Source organism: Alexandromys fortis, unplaced genomic scaffold (genome assembly GCF_014885135.2).
Source record: "Alexandromys fortis isolate MF-2015 unplaced genomic scaffold, M_Fortis_MF-2015_v1.1 scaffold_54, whole genome shotgun sequence".
In the NCBI taxonomy this organism is placed as follows: Eukaryota; Metazoa; Chordata; class Mammalia; order Rodentia; family Cricetidae; genus Alexandromys; species Alexandromys fortis.
In genome coordinates, this window is record NW_026067958.1 from 7671820 (window position 1) to 7698368 (window position 26549).

Here is a 26549-nt window from a genome sequence, read left to right on the forward strand (position 1 = left end):
GCTGTTATTTGTAAGCTTGTGGCTGACAAAATGTTTGCTATAGCCTAGGAGTTTCTTAAAAGGTTAAACCAGGCTGGAGAGACTTGCTGTTCTTGCAGAGGACCCTAGCTCAGTTTCCAGTATCCACCTGGAGTGACTTACAATTTTCTAATTCCTGCTCCAGGAGATCCTATGCCCTCTCTGGCCTCTGTAGCCATGCACATATGTGTATATATACTCTGTCACAAATACATGCATAAATAAATAGCAAAATAAATTTATGCTTTTAGTGTTAAAATAGGGGTTGAGTTGGTAGCTAAACAGGTAAGAATACACACTGTTCTTGCAGAGGACCCAAGCCTAGGTCAGTTGATCCAGGTGAAGGAAGGCAGAGATAGTAGTCTAGCTAGTCAGTCAGTCAAGACAAAACTATGAGTTCCAGGTCCACGAGGGACATTCTGTCAAAAAATAAGATAAGCACAATAGAGGATGACATCTGATGTTGACGACTGACCTTCAGATTCACACACACACACACACATCATACCCGAATATTCTTTTATTAACTATGATAGTCAAAAGGTAGAAACAACCCACCAAAGTCCACAAACTGATAAATGGCAAATCAACATTGTACCAGCTGGTTTTGTGAGTCAACCTGTCATAAGCTGGAGTCCATGAGATCCAGTGTAAGGCATTTTCTCAATTAGTGATCAATGCGGGAGGATCCAACCCTTTATAGGTAGTGCCATCCCTGGCTGGAAACCCTGGGTTCCTGAGCAAGCCAGGGGAAGCAAGCTAATAAGCAGCACCTTCCACAGCCTCTGTATCAGCTCCTGCCTCCAGGATCTGAGTTCCTGTCTTGAATTCCTTCAGTGATGAAGCAATGTGGAAGTGTAAGCTAAATAACCGCCACCCCCCCCCCCACTCACACACACACACACACACACACACACTCACATGCACAGTCCACACTCACACTTGCTTTTTGGTCATGGTATTTGTTGCAGGTATAAGAACCCTAACGAAGACATATATTGTGTGTTGTTGTTTGTCTACGAAGAGACTGATGCTGCACGGAGGGAGGAAGATTGAACACATCTTCTGTATGAAAGAACTGATTTGTGAGAGCTTGCACGCATTATGATTTAATTTAAACAACATATCTAAACAGCCATTTCACAGAGAAAGAAACCAATGCATAACGCTGTAGTGGGGAAGAATGGGTAATGGGAGCGAGAGCCAAAGAGTTTAGATAAATTGGTTATAAATGTACAAACGTGACCAGGGCACCTGTTACAAAACTGTGACTCTACATAATAAGAAAGAAAAAACTCCTGCGTGGGTCGCCTGAATTTCGCTCCTGTCTGGCTGTGACCTCAGGAGTGTTGCTTTCCCTATGCCTTACTTCCTCATAGGCCAAGGATGGCAGTAGTAGTTTTCACTTCCTGGGGTTGTGAAGGCTGAAAGAATAAATACAGATTAGAACAATGTCTGAAAATAAGAAATAAAAACTGCTTTGTTGTCTATTCCAGCCAATATCTTACTTTAATATATACTGGAGTGTCAAGGATAAGGTATTTGCACAGATAATATACACAAACCTTTGAAGTTATCTTTTCCTTGAAATAATCTTTATTTATTTGAGACATGGTTTGAAGTAGCCTGCCCTGCCTTGAATTATCTATGCACCCAGACCTTCAATTTTTGATCCTCCTGCCTCCACCTCCCAGTGCTATAAGACTTGTATCCAGCTATTCTTGTAATTTTAAGTATATCATATTCAATAATTTTAAATACATAAACATTGTTATGCTTATTTTGATAATTTATATTTTACTCATTTTTTCCCTCCTAATTGACATTTATAAAAAATCAATTGAAGGTCTGGAAAGACAGCTGAGTAGTTAAGTGTACACATTGCTCTTGCAGAAGATCAGAGTTTGGTTCCTTATGAGGTGGCCCACAGTTCAGCGTAACTCCAGCCCCAGGAGAGCTAATGCCCTCTTGCAACTTCTTTGGACACTGCATGCACATACACAAACACACATACAGACCCATATATACAGAATTTACAAATAAAGAAAATTGAAAATTTCCTCTGTTGTAAGGTGGAATGCGGTAATAGAGGTCAATTAGTAAAAACTGCTAAGACACAAATGGAGGAAGTTAGGGGGAAATCCAATTAAAATTTGAGTCAGTTACAGCAGTAACTCAATACAAATCTAATAAGGTTAGCAGCACTTAGCACTTTTTTTTAACTTTAAAAATAATACCAATCAAAATTCCCACTTCTTCTCCTCCTCCCGCTTTTCTCCTGCTCCCCCCACAACTCTCCCCCCCCAACCCAACACGTAGCACTTTTTAAAGAAGCTATTATACTGCCTATTTAGTGACAAAACAATAGCGTTGGAAGTCTGACCTGAGTCTGACCCCTGAGACTCATTCATTTTCTACCTCAACACAATGCTAATAAAGCACAGCAAGCTAAACTCTGTTTAAGGAGTAGTAGCACCTCACCAGAATACAGCGAGGCAGGCAAACAGACAGTTAAATTCAGACCATGTATGTATATGCAAACTTCAGGGTTTTCCATTCTGGTATCCAAGGTTTTGCTTTCAACGCGAAAGTGTCTACCTAGTTTGACCCAAAGGGCTTCCCGTTGTACTGTTTCTAAGCGCGCATGCTCAGCCGCTAACCTTCGGCATTTACTTCCTGCTGCCTTCACAATGGCGGCTCGCGGCGTGGGGCTTTTGACCCGTTTGCCCCTACATTCCCAGAGAAGGAGCCGCGTCCAGCGTTCTATTCCCAGGCATTTCAGTTGTCCAGGGACTGTAGCCGCGAACTTCGGGAGCGAAGAGCAGCCTTTAGACGGTGTGCAGACAGGTGCCGGGGGTGGCCGAGGCGGGCGGAGGGCGAGCGGCGCTGGCCAGGGGCTGGACCCCCGAGGCCTGGCGGAAAGCCAGCGGGGCGTTCGTCGCTGTGAAGACGGTTTCCGCGCTCAGCAGTGAGATACTAGACCAGGAACACAATCGGCGAGTGTCTGTAGTTCAGCACAGAGCTCCTGTGCGGTGGGAGTAACAAAGTTGGCACCCAGTGGCGTTTGCCCCACCCCTGACCCCAGCGAATCTTTTGGTAATCTGTTTTAGGGTTACTAGTACTGTGATGAAAGACCACGACCAAATGACCAAAAGCAGCGTGGGAAGGAAAGGTTTTTTTTTTTTTCCCCCCCCCCCCCACACTTCACTGAGGGAAGCCAAGGCAGGAACTCAGACTGGTCGAGAATCTGACCATGGAGGAGTACAGCTTACTGGCTTGCTCACGGCTTGCGCAGTCTACTTTCTTTTTTGTTATTTTATGTTTTTTAATTAATTTTTATTGAGCTCTACATTTTTTCTCTACTCCCATCCCTGCGTCTCCCCTCCCCTTCAACCCTCTCCCACGGTCCCGATGCCCCCAATTTATTCAGGAGATCTTGTCTTTTTCTACTTCCCGTGTAGAGCAGATCTATGTATGTCTCTCTTAGAGTCCTCATTGTTGACTAGGTTCTCTGGGATGTGATTTGTAGGCTGGTTTTCTTTATGTTTGAAAACCACCTATGAGTGAGTACATGTGATAATTGTCTTTCTGTGTCTGGGTTACCTCACTCAAAATGATGTCTTCTAGCTCCATTCATTTGCCTGCAAATTACAAGATGTCATTATTTTTTTCTGCTGTGTAGTACTCCATTGTGTAAATGTACCACATTTTCTTTATCTATTCTTCGGTCGAGAGGCATTTAGATTGTTTCCAGGTTCTGGCTATGACAAACAATGCTGCTATGAACATAATTGAGCACTTGTCCTTTTGGTACAACTGAGCATCCTTTGGGTATATATCCCAAAGTGGTATTACTGGGTCTTGAGGAAGGTTGTTTCCTAATTTTCTGAGAAATCGCCACGCTGCCATCCAAAGGGGCTGTACCAGTTTGCACATCCACCAGTAATGCAGGAGTGATCCCTTTACCCCACAACCTCTCCAGCATAAGTTGTCATCAGTGTTTTTGATGTTGGCCATTCTTACAGGTGTAAGATGGAATCTCAGAGTTGTTTTGATTTGCATTTCTCTGATGACTAAGGATATCGAACATTTCCTTAAGTGTCTTTCAGTCATTTTAGATTCCTCTGTTGAGAGTTCTCTGTTTAGGTCTATACTCCATTTTTTATTGGATTATTTGTTCTTTTGATGACGAATTTCTTGAGTTCTTTGTATATTTTGGAGATCAGACCTCTGTCTGATGTGGGGTTGGTGAAGATCTTTTCCCATTGTGTAGGTCTTGTTGACCATGTCCTTTGATTTACAGAAGCTTTTCTCTTTTAGGAGGTCCCATATATTGTTTCTCTCAATATCTGTGCTACTGGGGTTATATTTAGAAAGTGGTTCCATTTACTCCATTGGTCTGTATTTTTGGAGGTCTCAGAGCTCCCAGGGTTTGCTCTGCTCCCGTGGAGTTCACTGCCTCAGGCCTTCTCTGGTCTAGGTTGCTGGCTCAGACCTTTTTCTATAAATGTTCCTGGTCTGGATCCACTCCTGCGGAGGTCCCTGGCTTTGGGGTTGATCCTGCAAAGGTTTCTGGCTCCGATCTACTCCCTTGGAGGGCCCGGACCCACAGAGTTTTCTGGTTCCTGCCTATTCCCTCAGAGGTCCTAGACCGAAGCCCTAACCCACAGAGGACCTGTCTCAGGCCTACTCCCTCAGATGTCTCTGGTTCTTACTTACTCCCCTGGAGTTCCCAGACTCATGCCCAGACCCCCAGAGGTCTTGGCTCAGGCCTAGTTCCTCAGAGGTCCCAGACTCACTTGGACCAGTAGGGGTCCTGGTTCAGGTCTGCTCCCTCGAAGTTCCTAGATTCACACCCGGACCCATAGAGGTCTCTGGCTCTGGCTCACTCACTCAGCAGTTGCTCCCCTGTACCTGCTCCTATGGAGTTCGCTGTCTCAGGTCTGCTCTGGCCCAGCTCCCTGGCTCAGTTCTGCCTCTGCAAATGTTGCTGTTCTGGATCCACTCTATGTTTTGCTTTCCCAGCTTGCCAAAGCTCCAGTTTATCATCTCCCTGCAGTAGCATCCCTACCACAGCACACAAAACCATTAGTGCCAGCTCCCGCAGTCTACTTTGTTATAGCACCCAGGACTGCCAGCGCAGGGTGATACCATCCACAAAACCTGGTCTCTTTGACATCAACCTCTAATTTAAAAAATGCTCTGAGGACTTGACTGTAGCCCAGTTTTGATAGAGGCATTTCCTCAAGTGAGGGTTCTTCATCTCAGATGACTCTAGTTTGGGTCAAGTTGACATAAAACTAGCCAGTGCAATGCCCATAAGATGTCACTGAAGGCTGAATACACCAAAGCCTACTGAACAGCCAGTTTTCCTGGCTCCTGGAACCCTCTGCCTGTGAAAGCATCTATTCTTTTGGTGTTTCATTTTAACCTGTTTGGTAGCAGATATATATATCTGTTGTTTAACAGGAGCCTTCTAAATGTATACACTTTGTCCATTGAGATTCCATCCTCACTGAACCTTTCTTCCATCCCAAGAACTTTGTATGGTGTGATGGTGTTTGCAAGAAGTTTGCTGCATGTTAAAATAGTGATTGGATTGGGTTGGAAATTCTTAACCCTGCAAATTCAAATAAGGATTCTGCCGAAATCTCTTGTATGGATTTTCTGTGTGTGTTGTGCATGGGTGTGGGCATGTGGGTACGAGGATGTAGTTGATGTGGAGAACTGTTGGCATTGCTCTCCGTCTTGTTTACTGAGGCAGGATCTCAGTCAAACCCAGAGCCTGAAGAAGTGACTTGAGTCAGTAGTTGCTCTGGGAACCAGCCCTCTCTCTATGACAGTGCCTCCATACCTGCCTGGCATTTCCTTGGGTTCTGGGGATCTGAATTATGTTCTTTAAACTTCTGTGGCTACCTGGGTGGTGGTGGCGCACACCTTTAATCCCAACACTTGAGAGGTGTATCTCTGAGTTTGAGGACAGCCTGGTCTACAAGAGCTAGTTCTAGAACAGGTGCAAAAACTACAGAGAAACCCTGTCTCAAAAAACAAAACAAAAAACCAGCCAAACTTCTGTAACACCACTGAACCATCTCCTCATCCCTGACTCCTTTTTATAGATGAGAAGGAAAAAAAAAAAAAAACAAGTCTGACTCTCCAGTTCAAGCTTCCCCATCTTTCCAGTGGCAAAAACATAAATAACATTCTCGCGACTTTGAGGCCATCCTCTTCCTTTGCTGTAGATTTTGTTGCACTTTTGTGTCATCTGGATAATGTAGCTGAATGAATATGCAAACTCTTGAGGGGCATCTGAGTAACCAGATGCTCAAAAGAGAAGAAAGTGTACCTTGGCCAGGAAGCGACTTATGCTTTCATTTTATACAGTCTTAAACTGTTTAATTTACTTTTATAGCAAGCAGTTGAACACCAATTTAGCCTCAGTAAAAACCAGAAGCAAGAATGTTTAAGAGGTAATTATACCCAAAAAGTGGTGAGGAGTTTCAGGCAGAGGTTATTCATAAAAAGAGAAGAAAGTGAGGGCGGAGAGGAAGAGCAGTCTAAGATCAGATTGACAGGAAGTAGAGCAGTCTTTGTTAACATGGAAAAAGGCAGCCTTCCCACTGCTAACTAGATACTGCATAACGACCCTACGAATTGCACTCCTTCGTAGATACTGAAGTGGGGAAAGACAGGTGGAAGATAGTCTACTGTGGAGTGACAGAAGTCTTCATATACCTGAGCAAAATTTGAAGGCTGAATGGAGGTTGGCCAGACAGAAAGTGAGCAGATGGGCATTCCAACAGGGGTTGAAAGCCAGAAGGTTCTTAGCATGTGCTGGTAACTGTGTGGGCAGTGCCCTATGTGAGAACTTTGAGGGCAGAGAGAGAAGGTATGTTGAGGAGGAAGGAGGCAGCTAAGGCTGTGTTATTTAGACTTGACTTTACAGGTAGAATAGATCATTTTGGCAGTAGTGTGGAGCAGTCATAAGTGGGACAAAACAAGATCGATATTGTGATGGCCCAGGCCTGAGATGAGTGTTGAAAACTGACACAGAGTGGAGAGGAGGGCACACATGAAAGAATGTGTCTTCAGCATCTCGTACAGGAGGGATAAGTGTGATGTTTCTGCTTGTTTGAAAATGATGAGTGAGGTCAAAGCCAGAGTTCTCTGATATGCCATAAGACTTGGCTTTGAGCTGGTGCTGATGAGGACAGTTTAGGGTTCTGCAGCTTGCACTGTCATGAACCCCAATCTCCCCCTTTCCAATGACAATATGAAAAGGTACTTTTCATATCCAGTTTATGTTGTAATGAGGATTGTATCCACTGCACTAACTGAAGCACATCTCCAACCTTAGATTTTAATTTCCCTGTGATAGAATGCTTAATCAACTGGGTATTAACTGTTTGAGCCAGATCAAGACTTTAGTTTCCTTTATGTTTTTCAGTATTATAGATTGTACAGGTTTTGGTGTGTGTGTGTGTGTGTGTGTGTGTGTGTGTGTGTGTAAGCAAGTGGTAAATGACTGGTTTAATTTATTATTTTTGCTTTTAGGGTCTTACAGAACCATTTTCAGCATTGTATCTCAAGTATTCCAAATCACAATTTTATTGATAGCCACAGAAAACAGTAAAATAAGCCAAATGTGATGGCACATTTAATCCCAGCACTTGGGAGGCAGAAGCAGGAGGATCTCTTGAGTTTAAGGCCAGCCTTGTTTACATAGTGAGTTCCAGGCCAACGAGGGCTAGAGTATCTTTTTGGTTTCTTGAGACACTCTGTAGTTTGGTTTCTCTGTAGCTTTGGTGCCTGTCCTGGAACTTGCTCTGCAGACCAGGCTGGCCTCAAACTCATAGAGATCTACCTGTCTCTGCCTTCCCAGTGCTGGGATTAATCTGTCTTAATAAACATTAAAAAGAAGAAAGGACAAAACATGCAGTTAGGTTAAAAAGGTGCCAATGGCCAAGTTTGATCACCTACGTTTTATCCCTATCAGCCACATAGTGGAAGAAGAGAACTTACCCCAAAAGTCCTCTGACCTCTACATGTGTGCCAATGCATAGACATGTTTGTGCACAAACAATAAATAAATAAATTTTAAATATGTGATTAGAATAAAATTATTTTAATCACATGTATAATCTTCATATGCTTTATCAGCATGTGTTTTAAATTTTATGTGTGTATTAGTATAAATGTTTTTGTCTCATTTGTAGGCTCTGAAGACAAGATCCCCAAAAAGAGATTCTCTGAGGTGCAGAAGGAGAGAAGAGAACAGGCTCAGCGGACTGTTTTGATACATTGCCCAAATAATATCAATGAGAAAAAGTTTCTCAAGTATTTATCCCAGCATGGACCAATTAATAAACATTTCTTCTATGAGAGCTTTGTATGTATCGAAATATCTAACTTGGTGGTCATGCTTTTGGAGGTAGTTTTTGTTGCTTTTTGTAGTATGTGAACAAAGATCTCTTAGTATTCAACCTGTTCCTTGATTTCTTTAATGAGGCTTTCCCTCCTTGTGTTATGATAAAAGGAACCCTTATTGCGGCGTTTTAGAACTGTACCTGATACATAGCTTAGTAATGAAACACTTGTCTAGCATACTGGAGACCCGGGGTTCAGTCCCCAGCATTATAAAAAGCAAAACAACAGAAAAGCAAGCTGGAATTGTTAGTAACTTTTAATGGAGTGATTCCATAATCTGAAGACCTTCAAGCAGTACTTCTCAACTTTCTAACGCTGCGACCCTTTAATACAGTTTCTCATGTTGTGGTGACCCAACCATAAAATTATTTTGTTGCTACTTCATTGCTGAAATTTTGCTACTATTATGAATCGTAATGTAAATATCTGGTATACAAGATATTTGATGGTGAGCCATGGCTTGAGAACCGCTGCCCTAGAGTCTGGTGCTTTAGATGGTGGCAGAAAGGGATATCTGAGCTTGTGCTGTCCTGTTACAGTGCTCTTCTCAGGGCACTGTAATGTTTTCTTTTCCTAATTTACTTGTAATGAGTTGTATTAGAATTGTATAATTTATAAAATCAAATTGTATTTTATAACAGTATCATTGTTTTAAGGATGCTGTATTAATGCGTTGACTATAACATTATGAAACATGTTCTTTTTTTTCCTTTTCTCATGCCTTTCATCCAGGGCTTTTATGCTGTTGTAGAATTTTGTCAAAAAGACAGTGTAAACTCTTTGCAGAGTGAAGCACATACTCCAAACATGAGCACAGAGTCTGCAATTCCATTTAAGTCACGTTTTTTGAACTTAAAGCTGAAAAATCTATCTAATAAGATACCTGAGCAGTTATGTGCACAGACAAGCAATCAGTCGCCTCCTTCAAGCAAGAAACTCTTTGAATTGCTGAATTATGCAGAAAGCGTGAGTTTCCATGTAACTTCAGATTTTTAAATGTATATTTGTGCATTATAAAAGTTCTGGGACTTTGTTATATAGGCAGAGGCTGCTCGTTCATTCCTGGCTGCTCAGACCTGAAATAATTACACAAAACTGTATTAATTAAAACACTGCTTAGCCAATAGCTTAAGTATATTGCTAGCTGGCTCTTATATCCTAAACTAACCCATCTCCATTAATCTGTGCACCACAAGGTCATGACCTACCAAGAAAGTTTCAGTGAGCTCCAGTAGAGGCTTCTGTCTCCTGTGGCAGCTACATGGCTTCTCCCTGACCCCCCCCCCCTTTCTCCCAGTATTCAGTTTAGTTTTCCTGCCTAGTTCTATTCTGCTAAGCCACTGGCCAAAACAGCTTTATTCATTAACCATTAAAAACAACACGTAGACAGAAGAACTTCCCACACCACAGTTACATTGATGTTTAGAAGGTACTGTGTTTAGTTTTGCTAGGTGAGAGTTGATGATGGATACATAGTGATACCAAGGACAGCTTTTTGCTAAGAGTTGATGGACTCTTAGCCTGTCAGACAGCTGCTGAGTTTAGCTTGTGAGGTTATCTTGGCAACTGCCTTCTGATATCAAAATTCTTATGTATTTTTCCTCCTGATTTCTTTCAGAGCAGTGAATTGCAGTATTACATGTCCTTACTACAAGTCATTCTTGTATTCATAGACTTTTATCTATTTGGTCAGGATGTACTTTAAAACGTGTATTTGCTTGGCTAATTTTTTTTTATCTCTTTTAGGGTAATTTCTGACTTTTTCTAAAACAGTACTTTATACTTTTTGCCTGCAAAGAATAGTTTAGCCAAGTTGTATTTTACTAGTGCTTTTAGTAGTATTTTTAAGAATCAGCTTTTAAGGGTTGGGAGCTGGCTTAGTGAAAAAACTGCTCCTATGTAAGTGTGGGGACACCCATGTGAAATCAGAGCATCATGGTGAGTGCCAGCAATCCCAGCACAGGGATGGTGGCATGGGCATGGTAGATCTCCGCAGCTCCCTGGCAAGCAAGTCTAGCTAAAATGGTGATCTGTAGGTTCAAAGAGAGACCCTGTCTCAAAAAATAAGATAGACAGCAATTGTGGACAACACCCAATGTTGACCTTTGATCTCCTCGTGAATGAAGAGGTTAAAGCACCTGTGTACACTAATGTACCACATACACATCCCCATACACTCCTACGTACACACATATGCACACTTGTGTGAGTGCACACATGCAAAATGTTTATTTTTCAAATCTACTTTTAAGACTAAAGGAAAAAATAATGTGTTTTTGAGGTAAATCTCCAAAGCAGTGAAAATGACATTATTGTATACACCTAAATATCTGTGTATTTTTGCTTTTTCTTCGGCCAGCTAGATAGACGATCAGCTGCACACTCTCCTGAAGACCTTCCAGCTCACAGAGGAAAATGTCCGGCTCCGCCATCTCACCTGCTCTCTCATTGAGGACATAGCTGCTGCATATTTTCCTGGCTGTGTCATTCGGCCCTTTGGCTCCTCAGTGAACACATTTGGCAAATTAGGATGTGATTTGGACATGTTTTTAGATTTAGATGAAATTAGAAAACCCAATGTTCATAAGGTAATAATTATTTCTTTGTACCATTATAAGAAATCAGAAAATTTAGGAAATCTTTGAACCTTAATAAAGTTATAGTTGTTGATTTCTAACTTAGTAATGATAACTAAAGAATGAAGTTTATCTACTAGAGATTATTTGGAGTTGTAAAGTACTTCTTTGTGTTGGTCTAACGTGGAGTCACTTACCGTGTCCCTTCTACATGTGCTACACAGAGAAACTGTTTCAAAAAAAAAAGATTTTTTTGGATTATGGGTTTAAGAATATATCTTCATTTAAGATCATCATAGATTTACCAATAGAAAAAATAATAGTAACAATTTAAGCACTCTTAAATTTGCCAAGTTTCTAAAATGTTGCTGTTGTAGTTTATCCAATTCTGAACTTGTTGGCACTTCACCTTGTTTTATAGTTCTTTGTCTGGTGGTTTTATTCTTCAGCCTAAGTTGAGGGAATTAGAAGTGTATGTTGACCCAATTTCTAGGTCTCAAACTATGGTGTATGATGCCCAGTGATGGACAGGGACTAACAGGTTGTTTACTGAGGAATAAATGGAGAGTCACTTACTAATTGAAATAATAAATTTTAGTGTTTCTGAATTTGTTTATGAAATGTGCCAATGAACTTCACACACACACACACACACACACACACACAAAACCTTAGAATGAAATAGTAAGCTTGCGTCTGCCTTTGGTTTTCTCTATTTGGCTTTTTCTGATAGAAAGGCATGTATGTTGCAAGATTTAGGCAATAGAAGTGAAAATTAGTAACTGTGTCCCAAGTAGTGTTTTCCTGTTGTCTGACTGACTGGTTTGGGCTGTATGCTTAGTTTCTGTATTTTTCTTCATTAGATTTTCTTCCACCATGTAGTGCCATATGAGAAGCACTCACGGAGTTAGCTGTTCCTACAGTTTTTTCTGAGTATGTAGTGTGTGAGTGCACATGGGGTGTACATGCACATGTGTGTGCTTGTCTGTGGAGGCCAGAGTTCAACATGGGCATCTTCCTCTGTCTCTCCTTTGTCTCGAGACAGCATCTTACTGAATTCAGCACTCAGGGATTGGCTAGTCAAGCTGACCAGCAAGCACTGGTTGTGTGTAGACACTTTACCAAAGGAGCTGTCTCCCTCGCCCTACTCTGTCTGAGTTTTATTTGATTGACAGTCTCCTACCTTTGCCCATTGTGGATGTGTTTTCCATCATCTGCACCTTCCATAATTACATTGTTTTATTTCTGTGCAGGGTCTGTTGATCTGAGTAGCCTATGTGTTCTCTTGCTTTTTATATTGTTCATCTAAGCGCATTTACGCCTTGGTACCAAACAGACAGTCTCCCAGATCTCTGGGTTTACTCATCAGCTGTCTGTCGCTTGCTGAACTGAATCCAGTGACCACTCCCCAGCAGCCAGGCTGCCTGCCACTCTCTCTGCCTGTTCTTTGTGTCCCCATAGAGAACTGAGGTGTGGACCTTATGGGCCTTTTCTGTCTCTACCTAAAAATGATCTGGGAGCCTCTGCTCACATACAGAGCACACCCGTATGGGCTTCACCCTCCACACATGCCCAGAGCAGCTTCACTGTCTGTCTTTCCTGGCCATTCCTCACAGCTCCAATGCTCTGCCTCCAAGTCTGCTGCTCAGAACTGTTTTATTTCTTTGTGTGTTTGTTTTGTTTTTTTTGTAGTGCCATGTGTATATCTTCCACTTCCTTTGCATGCGTGAGTGAGTCCAGCCTTGCTCTCTACTGTCCGCTCTGATTCTGGTCTACCATTCTGGGATGAGTTGATTTCAGATGTATTGATTATTATTTTTTTTTTTTGATGAATGACATTTTGACATTTTTCTTTGTTTACTTTTCCATTGACCTTCTCTATCTAAGGAAGCCTCTGTGTCTTGTTTTTTCTTGTTGATCTGCTCTTTTTCTGCCTGTATTCTCCCCACACTGTGAATTAATAGGTCCATTGAGGTGCAGTGGCTGGGTGGAAAGGGCATGTCTATGTATGTGCAGAGAATGTATGTGGTAAGTGATTCTGTGTATTCATACTTAATGTACACACTCAACTGTAGTATGCGTGTTGGTTATAGAAAGTCAGTGTTTTGCAAGTTAGCACCTCGTATTTTATAAAACTCTTAAGGCTACCAAGCACCCCTGAGTCTGTTTTGCTTTGGTTGCATGTGTCTCAGTGCTGATTTTTTTTGCTAGAGGTTCTTTAGACTCTTTAAGTTCTAAATTATTCATTCCCCCCAAAGTTTAAAAAAGTTCCCTTTTCCAAAAATCTCATAATTTATCAATATTTTTATATTTAGAATGCAGGGAATTTTTTGATGGAATTTCAAGTGAAAAATGTTCCTTCAGAAAGGATTGCAACCCAGAAGATCCTGTCTGTAATAGGAGAGTGCCTTGACAACTTTGGCCCTGGCTGTGTGGGTGTTCAGAAAATACTAAATGCTCGATGTCCTCTCGTGAGATTCTCCCATCAGGCCTCTGGATTTCAGTGTGATTTGACTACTAACAATAGGTATGACCTCGTGAATTTATTCACTTAATTGTGACTATTCTAAGGTATCAATTTAAAACTTTTCTTGTTTAAAAACAGCTCAGAATTCTTTTAGACATACTTCTGTAATGACCTGCTGGCCAACCTGTGTATGTATGTGTCTGTCTATCTGTCTGTCTATCCGTCTGTCAATTATCTGCCTATCTTAATGTAAACTCACTAAATCGGGGGTAATGGCACACCGCTGTAATCTCAGTTCTGGGGAGTCTGAGTCAGAAGGATTGTGTATTTGAGGCCTGCCTGGGCTACATCCTAAGTTATGTCAAAACTGTCAATGTTTTTTAAAAAAGTGAACAGTTAGATTGTAAAATAGAAATATTTTTAGTATTATTGCTTAATATACTGTTGAGTATACTCTTAAACAAAATATTAGAGTATTGTGTTAAGATGTTAATAGGACGATGAGATCCTGTCCCTTCTTCTGTCCTTTCTTCCCTTTTTCCTTCCCCCCTCCCTCCTTCTCTCCTCTCCTTCCCCCTTTCCTTCCTTTAGTTGTTTTATTTTTGTTTAATGCATATGTGTGTTTTACCTGCATGCGCTTCATGTGTACTTCATGTGCGCCTTGTTCCTGAGGCCAGAGAGGGTGTTGGGTCTAATGGGACTAGGGTTACAGAGGGTTGTGAGCCACCATGTGGGTGCTGGGAATTGAACCTGGATCATCTGGAAAAGAAGCCAGTGCTCTCTCTTTACCACTGAAACATCTTTCCAGCCCCACAAATGTACTCTTACCCTGTGCTGCCTGTTTTATGTTAGAAAATAGAAGTAAATCTTCAGTTTGACACCTGAGTGTCTCTAGGCATTGTCTCTGTTGAATACTAAGGTAATAAGTGATGGCCTGGGTCAGAAAATGTTCAGAACAGCTTGAGGTTCTTTTTTTTTTTTTTTTTTTTTTTTACTTTTTTTTTTATTGAGAAAAGGAAAATAAAAAAAAGTTTCCGACTCCTCCCAGCCTCCCTCTCCAATCCAAAGAGCAGTCAGGGTTCCCTGCCCTGTGGAAAGTCCAAGACAGCTTGAGGTTCTTAAGTTTCTCTTCAGTGTATTAGTGCTATATTAGCTAGCTACCCAGTAGCTTAGGAAAAAGTGGGCTGTGAAGAACAAGTTCTTTTATATTCTGAACACTTTTCCTGGGCTCACTCACTCTGGCACCTATTGTTTGTTAGATGAGTAATTGTGACTGGAGGTCTAGCTTAGAGCAGCTTTATTTAGCTCTCCTGTCAAGTCACTGAGTACTTTTGGACTGCCCTCAAGTAACACGTGGTATAATGTCATTGTGTTTTTTAACTAAGTTTAATATAAAATTAAAATACATACCATACTTCCTATGGACCTGCCATTGGTTGGCCACTATTACCCCAACACATCTTGGAGGCAGGGCAGATTGTAGGTCAAAAGGTTTTGTGTCTGGGTTGATGCTCCAGTCCCACCACTGGAAGCCTTGCCTAGTTACAGAAAATGGCTCTTTAGGCTCCGTATCCCTCATTCCTAGGAGTCTTTGCTAGGGTCACCCTCATAGATTCCAGGGAGTTTACATTGCAGTAGGTTTCCATTGCCCATGAAATGCCCCCCCCCCCATTCCTGTATCTCTCCCAGGACCTGCCCCCACCTGATCCCTCCACAATTAAGAATTTCAGAATGATATTCCTGATCAAATGAGTAGAATGTTTTCCTGGGTAGAACAGCTTGTTTGCAAAGGACTAGATAAGTAAGGTGTGAGGCTTCAATGCAGAAACGTTTCCCAGTCTTCCTGTCTACAGTGTCAGTTACGAAGAACCCTTAGACATTGCACTTTTTACGTAAGAAACCATGTTTAGGAGCTTGACTTTATAAAACAGTTTGTTTCAGAGCTTGATTGTGGATGTCTCTGGTTTTAAGAGTGTAGGAGTTGCGGTGGCTGTGTCGATAGTTGAGCATTTACATTGAATTGAACATTTTGAATACACAGTGGTGGTGGTTGGTTGGTTTTGAGGCAGGGTTTGATGTAACTCGGGCTGGTCTCCAGCTTGCTTTATAGCTGGGGCTGTCCTTCAGCTCCTGGTCCCTATGCCTACACCTTCCACCTGATTTGCAGGTGCTTGCCATCATGTCTGGCTGCATAATGCTTTTGGTTTAATTATGGTGTTCAAAATATAAGCAAAAGACAGTGAGATACTTAGATCTGTTCCTAGTTGTCTGTCTTTTATTTGATTTGTACCCTAACTCTGGGTTTGAAGATTTTTTTGTTTTCTGTTTTACCTTTTCTGTTTTGAAGTATTGCTTTGAAAAGTTCTGAACTCCTTTATATATATGGCTCCCTGGATTCAAGAGTCAGAGCCTTGGTGTTCAGTGTGCGATGCTGGGCTCGAGCACATTCGTTAACAAGCAGTATTCCTGGTGCGTGGATTACAAACTTCTCCCTAACAGTGATGGTCATCTTTTTCCTTCAGAGAAGATCGCCCCCCATTCTTCCAACTCTGGATTCCCTAAAATCCCTAGCAGGTAAGACTAGAAGTGGCCTTCCTTTTGACACTGGATTGACATTTATGATGTATGATCAAAGCATGTATATTTGTAAGTCATGTCTTGATTTTTAAATCTAAAAATAAATGGATGTAAATTTTAATACTGAATCTAAATTTTAAGTGGTGTGTATGTGTGTCTGTGTGTGTATTCACCATCCGTCATAAGAACTGGTGTTGTCTAGCTAGGCCTTTGGAATTGAGAGCTGTGCCCTTATGGTGTCAGCTTGCAAGATATTTACCATAGCTTTCGAACAGCTGAAGCCTCTCACTTCGTTGACCCAGTCTGAGATGAAATTGAAAACGCATTTAGCAGTCCCCAGGCTTCCCTGGTTTGATTCTCTCTGGCCAGCACTGGGGTGTCTGAAATTGCTTCCTGGTGTTCTAAAGATTCTCAATGTAGATGTATTTTAGTTTACAGTCAGCCCTAGGTATGTAGTGTTGTAAATTCAGCATGCTATTTATGTTATGAATAAACTGAACTTTGGGTAGTGTTCTGGAAGAGATAGGAAACATCACACCAGGAGCACGTATGTAGAAAGTGTGTACGTACTTTATAGTTGTCCCATTGTACATGTTGCCCCACGGTAATTCTTAAGTGTATATGGGTCCTCTCTGTTTAAAATGACCCTGAAAAGAATTTTATTCCTCTGTAATGAGTTGTGAACTACTTGCTAATATTTAAACCCATTTCTTGTCTAAGCTGGTGTTTTCTGGTATTACCCACCCATACTATGATTGTTCTCAAGAATATTTTATACCTGCTCCTTTAGTCATAACTCATTTTTCTACCTGGAATGTGGTCTCTCCTCTCAGATTAAATTATGTCTTTTTGTTACCTTCACTTAATTCAAATCAAAAGTAACCCTTTCTGGGTTGTTCACATTTGACCTAAGAAAAAGCATTGTAGGTATGGCTGTCAGTCAGTACAACTATTGATTTCCGGTTGATTGGCAGTTGGTTCTCTATAATACATTGTAGGTGTGGCTGTCAGTCAGTACAAAGCAGGATTTACTTTTACTTTTTGGTTTTAAAATCACTGTGGAAGAACTTTTCTTAGACGAATGTCTATTAAAGTGTAGTGGAGACCACTTTGGGGTGAACTTATCAGAATACCTTTCCTCTTCGTGTGCATAAAAAGTTACGGAGTTCCTGTTTGCTGGCTTTAGTAAGGCTAGTATTGATGTCGACTACATCTGTGGCTAAGGGTAAAAACAGTGTTAAAGTCAAAACTGTAAGACATCTTGGGAGTTCTCTCTAAAATTATTTTTTCTAGCTTGTGTTTTAATTCCTGGGGCATCTTTCAGAACTCCTAGAACTTTGTTGTAGGTTGTTCAGAATCTAGGCTGAGACCAAAGCTCACATTGTCAGCACTCTGTGCTTGCCCTTTATGACCCTCCTCCTCCTTTTCCCTCCTCCCTTGACGCCTGTGGGCATCCTCCCATCTTGCTGATCGCAGGTCAGGTCAGGTGACCACGCCCCTCTCCACCTGCGCTGCTGTGTGCGCATCTTCCTCTGATGGGCCTTTCTTGTCCAGCTTCCATGAGCCTAGGCTGTTCCATATGCCTATCTTGTTGCTATGGCTGTCATTCCATAGCATAGTCACCAAAACCGCTTTCTCAGAGTGTCTGAGTCAGTAGCTCTGCAGCGAGGACTCAGATCTGTTTCTACAAACTTTGGGGGATGCACTCCACTTTTTGAAAGTCCTACTGACCCATGGGATTTGATTCTTTTGGCATTTGCCCTTTAATTGTGGTGAGTCTGAATAAATCAGCTTTTTTTTTTTTAATAGATTACAAAACTTTGTAAATCCTTCCTAACCCTAGGTCATGACAATGAACTTTTTTTTTTTTTTGGTAAGTTTTATAGTTTTACACTTAGACCTGTTATCCATTCAAGTTAGGTTTTTTTGACGTGTGAATGTTCAATTATTTTTGTATTATTTGTTTTGAAATCAAGGTCCACTTTCTCTTTTTAGTTATTTTTGTACCTTGACCAAAATCAATGACAATAAATTGCCCATATTTGTGTGGGTTTATTTCTAGACTGGTGAATCTCTTCAGTTGCTCTCTCCCTCACCCCACAATACTGCAGTACTTCATGTGCTGTATACTGTAACTTATGTGGATAATGTGATTGCTATAATTGTATTCTCTCTGAAGTCATTTTAGTTCTTTCCCTTTCATTGAGAATGTTCAGACCTGCCTGTGTCTATCTACAAAGCACTCTGTGGGTACTCAAGAAGAGTTGTGTCCTACTAGGTGTAGTTCAGTTATCTGCCTGTCTGTTTTAATTTAGTTGACAATTTCATACATGTACATAATACATTCTGGTCACACTTGTCTGCTCCCCCAGCCTTCCACTAACTTCTCCCTTTCTCCACCAAATCTTCGCCCCTCTTCCATTTTAGTAGTTAAGGTAGCTGATGCCTATCCTGTTGGCCTGTGTCCATGTTGTCTGGGGGAATACCTAAAGTAGGAAAAGAGCAGGGAGAGAAAGAAGAGGAAACACTAGAAAAACAAAACATTTGTTAGGCTTGAATGCAAGGTCTGGAAAAAACAAAGATGGCCTTACCTTAAATCAAATTGCTTTCAAGTTTCAATATTTCTATAAAATCTTTTTAGTGAAAAGGAAAATGAATAAAGTTTCTGGATTTTTTATTGATATTTATAGAAATATTTTTAGTGTGGCTCATTTTTCTGTTAGTAATTTTAATGAAAATAAAATTTTTTATATAATATATTTCTATTATGGTTTACCCTTTCCCCACTCCTCCCAGATGCTCCCCACTTCCCCAGCTACCCAAATCAACAATTTTTCTTTACGTCATTAGAATACAATTAGTCTATGGATTTAGGTTTAATTGTTTTTTATGGAATTTAGTGTACCCTTGATTGGTGTGTATATGTTTAGAATTGTAATACCCCATTAGTAAAGATTTTTAATGAATGTGAAATAAACCTCTTGATCACATAATACCCTTTTTGGTTTGCAGCTAAAAATAATAATAAATAATATGACTAAATAAAAATAAACAGAAAAATGGAGCTGAAGAAAAAGCACAAGAAACAAGTGCAAATGCTGAGACACACACATTCACACACACAGAAAACCCATGGAAACAAAACTGGCATCTGTACTGTGTAAGCAAAGGGTCTGTAAGGGAAAAGATGCTCAGAGAAAGCATCGGGAGGCAGCAGCCCTCCAAAGACAGCTTTGTATTTGCTTTGTGTTGGCCATCTTCTGGTTGTGATCTGTGTACCCAGTGAAACCCCACTGGGTTATCAATTAGAGATAGCGTCTGGTGGGTCAGGGATGGAGGCTTGTGTCTACTTCCTCTCTCAGCACTGGGACCCTATCTAATTTAGACCTGTAAGCCCCATGCCTGTGCTGCAGTCTCTCTGAATCCTTTTATGTGACTCAGTCCTGTTGTGTCTAGCAGCCTTGTTTCTTTGTTGTCTTCATCCCATTTGCCTCTTACAGTCTTTCTGCCCTTTCTTTGCAGTTCTCTGAATTTGATGAAAACGTCCTGAGTGTTCCTGCTCTCTGTTTGTTGCCATCTCTGATGATGGCTGAGCGAGATACTCATCTATGAGTATAGCAGAATGTTGTAGAAGGAGCTGCGGGCAGGCCTGCTTTTCTTCCCACCCAGCTCCCGCAGCACGGCTAGCTTTGCCCCGGAAATATCAACACACAAATTGTATTCTTTTACACACTGCTTGGCCCATTAGCTCCAGCCTCTTACTGGCTAATTCTCACATCTTGATTAACCCATTTCTAATAATGTGTGTAACACCACGAAGTGGTGGCTTACCGGGGAAAGATTCAGCATGTCTGACCTGGCGGCTGGCTCCATCGCATCTGACCCAGAGAGGAGAGGCATGGCGATTGCCTCACTTCCTCCCAGCGTTCTGTTCTGTTTACTCCGCCTACCTAATTTTCTGTTTTATCAAAGGACCAAGGCAGTTTCTTTATTAACCAATGAAAATAACAATAGACAGATGGCCCTCCCACATCAGAATGTCATTAGCAGTCAATTAATTGCTACGTTCTTTTAGCAGAACAGTTGTATTTGGTTTTCCCCTTGGGTCCAGGACCTGTGCAAGACTTAGGTTCTTGTTGGGAATGGGTTCCATCTCATGGAGTGGGCCTTAGTTCCAGACAGTGTGGCTGGGTGTTTTCACGGCTTTTGTACCACTATTGCACCAGAATATCATGCAGGCAAGTCACCCATCACTAGAGTTTGTAGCTAGGCTGGTCTTCCCTTTCTCCTCGGATAGTGTACAGAGCACTTCTAGTACTGTGAACACTGGTCAGGAGGGGTGAAGGTTCTAGGTAGACACCAAATTGGCGTCTCTGTCATCAGTGAGCTATGCAGGTGTTGTCTTCAGCAGGAAGTCCTTACTATCAGGCTGTGGAGAGCAACCAATATCCTGGTTGTTTAGGGGCTTCCATGGGACTCCTTTATTAGTAATATTTTAAGTCAGAGACATACCTGGGAAAAAAGGCATAACGGTTAAATGATGGTGAATATATTTGACTTACGCTGTCACAGAATGTTTAATCTGTTAGTCTCTTGGCATATTAAAAAGCATGTATATAGAGATTTCATAGGAGTAGAGGTGTTGATATACTGTGTGGTGGATGTAAGGCTGCACACTGTAGTGGAGGATGCACGCTAGCTCTGTAGGGTGTGGAACATGAGCAAAAGAGGAAGAGAAGTCTCCATGTTTCCTTCAAAGACGTGTGTGTCCTCTGTATGTTTCTGCCACCTCCCAAGAGCACCAAACTGATAGTAAATCTCCAACAAGTGGGACTTTGGCAGATATTCCAGATGCAAACTAGCAGGAGAACGCATAACATTGGGGGACAGGAAATATGTCAGTAATTTATTTGCTTTTTTTTTTTATGTAAGAACCAGTAAAAAGGAGACAGGCTTGACGGAACCTTATTTATTATCTCTTTCTAGTTTTTCCCTGGGGATTGTAGGCCCTACAGTCATTCAGATTATTAAGTTTCTGCTATAGAATGGATATGGTTATGGGTCAAACTGGGCAGTCTGGTGAGTTCAATAGGTGGCTTGAATTCAGAAACATTCAGACAGGAGGTACTGCAGGCTAGATCTGTGAGACTCCAGTTTGCTTTGGAGAATCATCCTGTACATTGTGTATTGGGGTAGGGATGAGAGTAGCTGAGCAGTTCCATGGTGCCTGTTGACTTAACAAAGTAAAGACAGTGACTATGTCTCACGATACAATGCCAGTAGGAAAGTGAAAGGGTGGTCTAATTTAGCCCTCTTAGAACAATTAGTTTGTGTCATTGGATCAAAGCAGAAACAGTGTTAAGGATGGAAAAGAAAATCAATTGCTGATTAAAGACATCCCGAAGTTTGTTTATTGGAAAGTAGAAACTGCATGTTTTCATTTTTAACTAGAAAACTGATTAATTCCAAGATAGATTAAAAGCTTTGAGTTGCTAGAAGTTAATTTTAGTACAATGAGGGACATGTAGCATTAGTTTCTCTGTTTTCTGACCATCTCAAATCCTTTTTAAGTGGAGTTTTAAAATCTATGAACATGACATCAGTATTTAACTCGTGTTCTGAGGTAGGAAGTACGTTACACTGTGAAACTCTGCTTCTGTGTGTTTAAGATGCTGAAGATAGATGTATCCTAGACGGGAATAATTGTACATTTATCCGGGACTTGTGTAAAATTAAACCTTCAGGAAACACAGAAACATTAGGTAAGTCTTTTTTTCCTTTCTTGTTCTTTGTTCATATTCACACAGATTTTCCTCTTACTTTCTTTATCTTGTTTTCTTGCAGAATTACTACTGAAGGAATTTTTTGAGTATTTTGGCAATTTTGCTTTCAATAAAAATTCCATAAATATTCGACAGGTAAAGAATGTGTCAGCATTTGTTACAAACTAACTCTGCTCCACCAAAGTTTTAATTAGATTTTTCCTAAAGCACTCTAAATGCTCAGGTCTGAGTAAGGGTCATGAGACGGAACTGAGATGGGCTGTGGCACTTGACTAAGCTCTGTCATCTGCTGTTGTTCTTGATGCTAAGACTGTATCCTTCCAGATGTGATAGCGTCCCCAGAGTTCACATATAGTTGGTTAATAAAGATGTGCTCAGTGGAAGAATTTATCTTATTTTATTTTTGAGACAGATTTTGCTAAGTGCGTCCTGTTGGCCTTGGGCTTGTGTGGTTACAGGTGTGTGCTGACTCTGGCCATCCTAAGGATGATAGATTTTACTACTTCCCTCACTTTCAGCTGTTGGGGCCTAATTTAGCACATGCCACTTTATAAAGATTGACTTTATTTATATTCTCTCTCTTCTTTTTTCCTTCCTCTCTCCAAGCCCTTCTCTTTTTAAGTAGTTGTAATATGTAAAGAGGATTTTTGTTGTTGACCTAGTCCAGATACCTGTCACCTGAGCATTGACATCATCATTCATAGATCATAAACCTAAGTAATCTTCTTCACCGCATACCACAAACTACGTGGGAAAGAGAAAAAGCCAGTTATATACTCACTCGTATAAATGTGAATGTAGCAGGACTCTGGGGAAAGCAGCTCTTTGCTGTCTGACTTCCACTGGCCTTGTGTGCCCCTTCTTACATGGATGTTTCTTCTCTGTCGTCTGTAGGGAAGGGAGCAGAACAAGCCCGACTCCTCTCCTCTGCACATCCAGAACCCTTTTGAGACGTCTCTCAACATAAGCAAGAATGTGAGTCAGAGCCAGCTGCAGAAATTTGTGGATTTGGCCAGAGACAGTGCCTGGATCTTAGAACAGGAAGATAAGGGTCAGCCTTCCCCTTCAAGTAAGCAGCCCTGGGGGCTGGCCGCCCTCCTGTTGCCTCCTGGGACAGCCTACCCATCTCTCTCCAAGAAGAAGAAAAAGCTAATGAGTGAAAAAGTCAAAGGCTTGTTAGCATCCATAAAAAGTAGCAGTACAGACATTTCCAAAGGCACCCATGGAAAGAGAGCAATCAGTACACAGGCATGATGGCAACTGCTTTGGATCCCGGGAAGAACTGCCATGGAACTTTGACAGGCCTTAATTTTTATCTGATCCCATTTGTCACCATCTCATTATGCTTTTACTTCACCTGAAGTTCTGAATATTTCTTTCCAATCAGGTGAAATTTTATTAAAATATCAGTGGCAAAGAATACGTAAGATACATATTTGAACTCGGCAAAGTATATGGTAAAATCAGTTTTATCAGCAAATTAGTTGATATTTCTGTCAGTTTTTAGATGGAAATAATTTCAAAACATTTCTAATTATCCCCATGTACAGGTGATGAATGCAATAAAATTCCAAAATTTGGTAATACTCTTTAATATCTATATTGTGTTTTCAGCCAGAGTTCTCTTATTAGGTGTTTTCTTTTTTGATTGCTATACAAAGTAATGGGTTTCACAATGGGCTCCTGTATAGACTCTGTCTTTGTGAACCTTCCCCACCCTTCCAGCAGCCTGTCTGGTTTCCATCTCCCACCTGCCCTCCCCTCCCCGTACGGCCTACCCCCCATGGTCCTTCCATGCTGTGTACATACATGCAGAGAGAGGTAAAGTCAGCTGTGACTTTCTGGGTCATTGACAGCTTAGCAGCTCCCGACACAGTCACAACATCCGCGTTCTAAGTCAGATATGTAAATTATGGATAAATTGTGCTTTAAACTATATTTTATTTAGAAATCTAATTTTATTTTTGTTTTCAAAAATAAAACCATTTCTACTGAAATGTGAATAGTATTTCTAATATTTCTTCACTTCTCTTTTTGAGATCTCTCTGTAAGAAATAAATACATTTACAGAGACATATTTTATATTGTATTCTGTGTAGTAGCTTTTCTAGAGATATCAATGGTCTAGAGTTAAAACTTGGCTTCATGGCAGGTCGCTGTCCTTGGCTGAGGTTGTTACAGCCTCAGAATGGGAGTAATAGTGCCCACTGCTCTAGGATGTGTAGCTGAGGTACAGTAAAGGTGTTGGTCAACGCCTGACACAGTCAGTGCTACAGGCTGAACCCGCCAGCATCCCAAACGCAGCAGACACAGTCATCCTCTACGTGTGTGCCTAATGACGAAATTGGGCAGGACCAGGTCCACGCACTGCATTCGCTCCTCCATGCTCTGTGCACGTGTAGCCTGCTGTTACTTGTTACTGACGTTATCTGTGAAAGTGGCTCACGATTTTCCACTTCAGGGACTTTCTGGTTGTTTGAGATGAGGGATGCTCACCCTGTACTTACCGCTGCTGCTGCTGCTCTCTTGACTTTGGGGGCATTGTCGTAGGCAAACACTCCACCTCAGAGTTTATAGTCTACAGTTATTCTTCCTGCTACTCAAAATTCATATTTGGAGCCTGTAGTGGTTTTAAAGTTTTAGAACAGAATTCTAATGAACTTGGGATAATGAGGAAATCGGCAACTGTGGATTTCTGAAGCGAATCTGCTCACGGTGTGCTCTCACCACTCAGAGCCAATGCCAAGCCAGCAGCAGCTTCCTTCTACCGGCGGTACCCAGCAAAGGCTGCTTTCCTTTGTTCTTGGAGCTCCTTGTGTGAGGTAGAGCTTGAACGTTTCCGGCTGCAGTGACTTTCTTTCTCCAGCCGCATATTTTCTTTTGTGTAGATTTTATTTTATGTTATTTAAGCACCTAAGGTGTATGTATGTCAGTATTCTTTTTTAAAATTTTTAACCTATTCTCTTTTACCGTGATACTGATAGTCTGTCTTTTCACATCAAGATGTAATTATGTGATGAATTTTAATGTAAATTCTGTTTTGAGACAGGGTTCATGCAGCTCTGAGTGACTGTGAGCTCACTATGTAGCGGAAAATGACTTTGGACTCGAGCCTGTCTCCCAAGTGCTAGAATTACAGGTGTGAGTCCTACACCTGGCTAAAACTTTTAGTATACAATTTTAAAATAAAGGTTTTATAAACATTCTTGTCCTGTTACAGCAAAGTAGGTGTTTTGTGTGTGTGTCTGTGGTGGGGATGTATGTGTTGCTGGTGGTGGTGGTGGTGGTGGTGGTGGTGGGTGTTATTACTGGGATTACTTTATGCCTAGATCCATGTACATTCCATTTAGCCTGACACTCTACCACTGAGGTATATCTGAGCCCCATAATAAATAGTTTTAAGCTGTATTTAACTGAATATAGGCTACACATAATGTATTTTCTCATATCTTTAGTATATCACAGCTCCATTGTGTGTGTGTGTGTGTGTGTGTGTGTGTGTGTGTGTGTGTGTGTGTGTGTCTGTGCATGTGCGGTCATGCCGGGTTGATGTGCTAACCTGGGCCAGCAAAGCCCAGGGATCCTGTGGGTCTCTAGCACTGGGGCTGCAGATGCACATTGCCTACCAGCTTTTGTGTGAGCACTGGGGACCATCTCAGGTCTTTATGTCTCCTCTGCTGACTGAGCCATCTCCCCAGCCCACTGCTGGGTTTTACTAATTTTATTTCATTATAATAATATATCAGTGATTTGACATTGGTCTTACTGAATTGAAACTAATTACAAGGATAAGGAAAAGTTCAGCTTTTCCCTAGGTGTGACTAGGCTTTCATGGGTAGTTTTCGCCTACATTGGTTTTATTGAGTACATGAAAATAATTTTGATGAATTACCTAGATCAAATTGATTTGAGCTCTGCATTATTCAAAGTTCTGTGACCCAGCAGAATAGTCTTGAGGTTGTTGCCTATCTTGAGCAAATTTGATTAATCAGCCAGAATTGGTCTGGGAAATGAGAAGTGACTCAAGGCAGTCTGGGAAAGCAATGTATCTGCCATTCACAGTCAGTGGTCATGTGTGGGAGAGAGGGGAGTAAGGACAATTGGAAAAAATGGCCTTCCTGTTGTCATTTGTTTGCCTGTCTTCACTGTACACTGTCGGCAGGGAGAGGGCAGGATTAGATTCTTCTAGTTACCCTATGTTCCTAGGATTTCAGCCTTAGAGAGGTGTCGTTTTGAACTCCTAGCCTGCTGGTGTGGCAGTAGGGGAAGGCTGTGTCTGCATGTCTGAATAAGACCAGAGACATCTGCACCAGAGCTGTGGGAAGGTGCAGTCATGCAGAGGCAGCAGCTCCCAGAGCGGCATCAGGCAGTGAGTGGCTGTCACTGTGCCTTCATGCAGTCTGATAACTGGTAATGGATCATTCAAAATGCTATAGATTGCATTTCTGATCAAATCACCAAAGACAGGTCTTGTAGAGAGAGTGGGTAGACAGTGAGAGACCGGATTATCCCAGCAAAGGGAACAGGAGTTTGAAGGAGAAAATATTGGAGACCTAGAGGTCTACGTTACTGCGTAGAGTTAAAATTGAGTGAGGTCATGTGCTGGTTTAGTTTTGTTGTTTTTTTCCAACTTGACCCAAACCTAGATATATCTTGGAAGAGGAGATCTTAATTGATAAAATGCTTCTGTAAGACTGACTT

At 41.3% G+C, this 26549-nt stretch overlaps 1 protein-coding gene across 3 annotated transcripts; it reads left to right on the forward strand.

The window, feature by feature from the left end:
* The first annotated feature begins 2692 nt into the window (after positions 1-2692).
* On the forward strand, positions 2693-25053 carry Mtpap (mitochondrial poly(A) polymerase). Of its 3 annotated transcripts, XM_050152548.1 has the most exons (9): positions 2693-2853; positions 8235-8407; positions 9178-9411; positions 10809-11033; positions 13337-13548; positions 15836-16062; positions 21735-21827; positions 21910-21983; positions 22743-25053. In XM_050152548.1, the coding sequence occupies exons 1-9, from the start codon at positions 2709-2711 to the stop codon at positions 23100-23102; spliced, it is 1743 nt and encodes a 580-aa protein (XP_050008505.1). In that variant the 5' UTR covers positions 2693-2708; the 3' UTR covers positions 23103-25053. The 3 variants fall into 3 exon arrangements, with proteins under 3 accessions (XP_050008505.1, XP_050008506.1, XP_050008507.1); XM_050152549.1 differs by lacking the exon at positions 21735-21827; XM_050152550.1 differs by lacking the exons at positions 2693-2853; positions 8235-8407 and having other exon boundaries at positions 9266-9411; positions 10805-11033.
* Positions 25054-26549: the final 1496 nt, after the last annotated feature.